The sequence below is a fragment of the Mesitornis unicolor genome, unplaced genomic scaffold (assembly GCF_000695765.1).
Source record: "Mesitornis unicolor isolate BGI_N332 unplaced genomic scaffold, ASM69576v1 scaffold44192, whole genome shotgun sequence".
Taxonomy (NCBI): domain Eukaryota; kingdom Metazoa; phylum Chordata; class Aves; order Mesitornithiformes; family Mesitornithidae; genus Mesitornis; species Mesitornis unicolor.
Genome location: NW_010172033.1, coordinates 3,207 through 7,870, shown reverse-complemented (window position 1 = coordinate 7,870; position 4,664 = coordinate 3,207). Strand labels below are relative to the sequence as shown.

General features: G+C 40.0%; 1 protein-coding gene across 1 annotated transcript; it reads left to right on the top strand.

The window, feature by feature from the left end:
- Positions 1-3,148: 3,148 nt before the first annotated feature.
- Positions 3,149-4,648, top strand: LOC104537383 (FERM domain-containing protein 3-like; the record flags this gene model as incomplete). The annotated part of the gene is made up of 1 exon (XM_010180241.1): positions 3,149-4,648. A coding segment is annotated over one exon (596 nt), but the record flags the coding sequence as incomplete, so codon positions are not given.
- Between the last annotated feature and the right edge of the window lie 16 nt (positions 4,649-4,664).

Here is a 4,664-nt window from a genome sequence, read left to right as displayed (position 1 = left end):
GTCTAGTGGGAGGTGTCCCTTCCCATGGCAGTGGTGTTGGACTTGGTGATCTTTAAGGTCCCTTCCAACCTAAACCATTCTGTGATTCTATGATTCTATGAGAGCTGTGCAAATCTGCTGGCTAGGTGGTGGTAAAAGGAGCACTCCAACTCTCCCTCTCCATCCCTGGTGATGTGCTGCACTTGTGAGAACATCTGACAAGCCAGTTTAGGGAGAAGAATGGTCAGAGAACTTAGCTTTACAGGTTGGCTTGCTCAGGGATTAATGAGAGGAAGCAGAAATGGCCTTTTTGGTTGATTTAGCCAGAATGTGAAACCTCACCTGGAGGAATGGCCAGTCTATCTTCTAGAGAGCATGAAAAGATAGGAAATTGTCTCAGGAGGAGAGATCTGTCTGGGCCATTTTGAAGACTTAAAAAGGAAAATGAGTTTTAATAGCTAACCTACTGTGCTTAAGGAGGGGGATGCTTTCAGAGGATGATGTTCTATAATATAGAGGTTTTTTGTAATGAGTATGACACATGAAAGCATTCACTACGAAGGAGATCTAGAAAGTTACCTTGCTAGAAAAGGAGCAAGCTAGCTTCTTCAAGGAGTGGTTTAATGTAAGCAGGTTTACAGTGCAGGTTTTTTGTAATTTCTTATATCTTTTAGAAATATTTTTAATATGTTGTATATTTTATGTTGCATTTATTGCCATTTCGTGCCAACTGGTATTAAGTTCAGTATGTTTTTAAAGTTACCAGATATTAAAAAGCCATCGCTTATCCAGTTTTTGGGAAGTCTATAAACTGGGGTAACTTAGCAAGTACCTTATTTACCCTTTTGATTGTCTGGAAAGCATACTAACAGAACTGCAGAGGTCGCATGGAGGATTTAATGGCTACTGTTAGGCACTGGCATACAGCAAGGTACTGTGGCAAGTGTTTCCATGAAGAAGTGTTGTAACAAGCTTTAAGATTCCTAGTGGAGCAGCCCCACCTCACAACGTATTAATCTGCTTGTTTAATTTTATTTACAAAGTTTTGAAATTTTAACTTTGTATTGGCAGATTTTTCTGCAAATACTGTGCATTTTGGACTCTGGCAGAAATGTGATCATGTGCCTGTGTCTAGCACAGGGCAGGTCTACTGCTGAGTGACCTGGTAGTGCACAAATCTGAAATGAAACTGAGATTTCTGTGGATATGTTCTGTCCTGAGCATGGTAGCCATGGTAGTTATAAAAGGGAAGAAATAAAAAGAAATTTAAGACATAGTAGAGATTTTAAGACAATTGTCATTCAAGAAATGCAAAATTTGTAACAGTGAGAAAGTCTAGGGTAAGGTATCACCAGCTCTGCTGAAACGTAGTTATGCCTACTGCTAGTTTAATGATCAGTAGCCAATAACATAAGAATATTCTTTTGCTATCTAGTCAAATAGAGGGAAAGTAGGTTTCAGAAATAAGGTTAGTAATTTCACCACAGTGAATGTGATCCTGCTCTGGCAGGAGGCTTGGACTGGATGATCTTTTGAGGTCCTTTCCAACTCCTAATATTGTGTGATTCTGTGATTATTATGTATTACTGTTACACGCAATACTGTGTATGGTCTCTTCCTTTTGCACATAGATGGCATCTGATGGTGGTAATGAGTGTTGGACATGGGACAAATTTAAAACTGTTTCCCATCACTTTGTCCAAGCTCTTTGCCTGGTTTTCCTCCTTCCAACTCCTGCAGCTGATGGCTAACAGCAGTCACTGTGGTGCTGATGTATCTGCAAAATAGTTAGACTTTTCTTTCAGACTTATTTCTGTTAGTGTTAGACTGGTAAAAGGGGTAGTAAGTTTTGAAAAGAGAGAGCTTGGGCAGAGAGTGGCATCACCAGTGTTTCCATTTAAAGCTCAGGGCAAGCCGAGGGAGCAGCATTTTCTCTCTGTTGTCCCCTACCCTCCCAGAGGAGGATTAAAAAAAGGGAATAGAGCAAAAGATGCTTCACACAAGGTTGCAAGTTAAGACTGTAACAAGTTTAATGAAAAAGCAACAGGAGAAAGGAAAAGGGAATTAATAAGGGATAAAGGATATTTAACTATATACAAAACCCGATCCCAGTAGTCCCGAGTGGAATTGTCTGAGCAGTGCCTCGTGGCTGCTGTGACCGCTGTGACTTGTCACCAGGGACCGCAGTGGTGCGGGGAAGCGGGTGGTGGTGGATGCTGCCGAGCACGTGGAGGTAGCCCTAGCCGCCCCAAGATGCGACAGAAAGCAGCCCAGGAAAAAGCCCGCGAAAACCTCGGGCCTCCTTGGTTTTTTATAGACTGTGGAAGGAAAGGGGAGGGAACAGTACTGATTCTCTGACCCCCCAGGGTCCTACAGACACCACCTGTCCTTCCCTTTCAGGCTGGTAACCTTTAAATCATAACAGCCAGTAATGCTAAGAAAGACTCCTCTGTAAGAGGGAGAGAGAAATTTAAAGAGGAAGAAAGGAGACTGTGAGTATGAAGTATAGAAAGATGACTGGAAGAAAAATGGGACATGAGGAGAGGGATCTTTTGAAAGATGTGAGGCATTTTCATTCTATTTCAGTGCAGTGATATCTAATCTTCATACTGTGTGTCAATCTTCCTCTCTTTTTATCCTCTCTACTGTTAAGATTTCATGTTGGTAACGTACTCTCTTTTTAATGTCATGCTCTGTTAAAAATTCCCAACCTCAGCCATTATCTTATTACTTTCTCCTCATTAATCTGAAAGAAATAAAGGTAGGTCGTGGTGGTGGTGGTATTATTATTGTTATTGTTGTAGTTGATATTATTATTATTATTATAATTATACACCAAATAGCACCTATTCACATGTTTATTAGGTATTGATTCATATCAAAAGTCTGATTGCCAGTAGAAAATGAGCTCTTCTGTCTCCTGGTTAGCGGTAGCTTCATCAGGCAAAGTTAAGCAGATCTTGTGTACTGCGGTGTTGCAAATACATTGTGCTACTCTGGAGCGTTTCAGAAAGCTTTTTCAGTTTTCGCTAATTGTGTTTGGTCTGGTTTCAGTATGCAAAATTACTGCAGAATTTTTCCAACCTCTGGTATGTACAATTGGAAGGCTGATTTTTGACACCAGGAAAGCAGAAATTTAGGATCACTATTTTCATCTTCTTTTTTTTAGGTATCCAACTGCCAAAGGAAGATGAGATTTCAGTACCTGTGGCTTCAGGTTCCCCAGTAAAAGACACTGGGGAGACTGTTGATCTTGCCATTGAACAGGAAGAGAAGATGAAAGAGGAACCTTTAACCATCTCAGAACTGGTGTACAATCCCAGTGCCAGTTTGCTGCCCACTCCTGTTGATGATGAGATTGATATGCTCTTTGATACCTGTCCAAGAGTAGAGAATGAGAAAGATGATACAGATTCATTTGAGGAACTGGAAGCAGATGAAAATGCATTTTTGATTGCAGAGGAGGAAGAACTGAAAGAAGCTCGGAGAGCACTTAGGTGGAGCTATGACTTTCTAATGGGCAACATAGAGGTGAATGCCTTTGTGAAGAGTTTCTCCAGACTTCTCCTTGTAGGCCTTGGACTGTTGTTGTTTCTGTTCCCTCTTCTCCTTGTTCTCTTGGAGTCGGACCTTCAAATCTCATTTCTCCATGAAATCCGTCAGACGCCAGAGTTTCAGCAGTTTCATATTGAGTATTACTGCCCGCTTAGGCAGTGGATGGCTTGCAAAATAAACTTAATTTGCGACATGCTGGGCAGCTTTTAAATTTTGAATAAATATGATACAACTAAGGGCTATATTCAAAACTTCAGTTAGTGCCAGCTTTCCATAATGCCCCTGGGGCCATCAGGCAGTAGCTGTTTTCATATCGAAGTTCATTACATACTCTTTTCAGTTTGTAAGTTCCCTTTACATACTTAAATTGCCTCTTTAGTAGCAGACTTATACAGTCACCTTTGAGTAACCAAAAATGAGCTTTATTTTAATTGCATTTCAGACTTCCTGCTCATCTATTACAGCATGTAAGTTGAGATCACAATAAGTTTCCTTGTCCTTAACCTTTCAATCCATGAAACTGAAAGAAAAAATTTTTTGAGTATACTCCTTAGTGCAGCAATCTCTTCTAACCAATGCCTATACAAGCAATGTTTATGCTGGGTTTTTGTTTTTGGTTTGTTTTTCTGTTTGTTTGTTTTTTACATTTTTATGTGTTTAAAATATTTTGGTAATTTTTTAGCAAAAGACAACTTCAGATTTAAATGTACAAATTGGTATGAAAAATGCACAAGGGCATGTAGGGTGTTTTTAATGTTTTAGCAATGATTTGTTTTTAAACTACTGGCTGGAGAATGAGTCAGTTTGACATAGCTCTATACAAAGGAACAGTGGTTTGGGGAAATATATAGAAAGTTCACTCAAGTTCAGTAAGCGCTGCCTGGAGGAAGTGAAAGGACACCAAGAGCGCAGAAGAATTTCTGAAAGGCACAGTTGTAAAGCTTGGGGAAGTGAGGAAAACGGAAAGTAATGATCGTTCCTCTTACCTGTCAGATTGTCTTACACTATATCAGTGCTGTAGAAAGTCTCTGCAAGATAGCCCAAATATGTTTTGGAAGAGAGTGAGTCTTCAGTCTAAATGTAGATTATTGTACATAACATGGAAGAAGATAATAGTAAGCGGGGGGGGA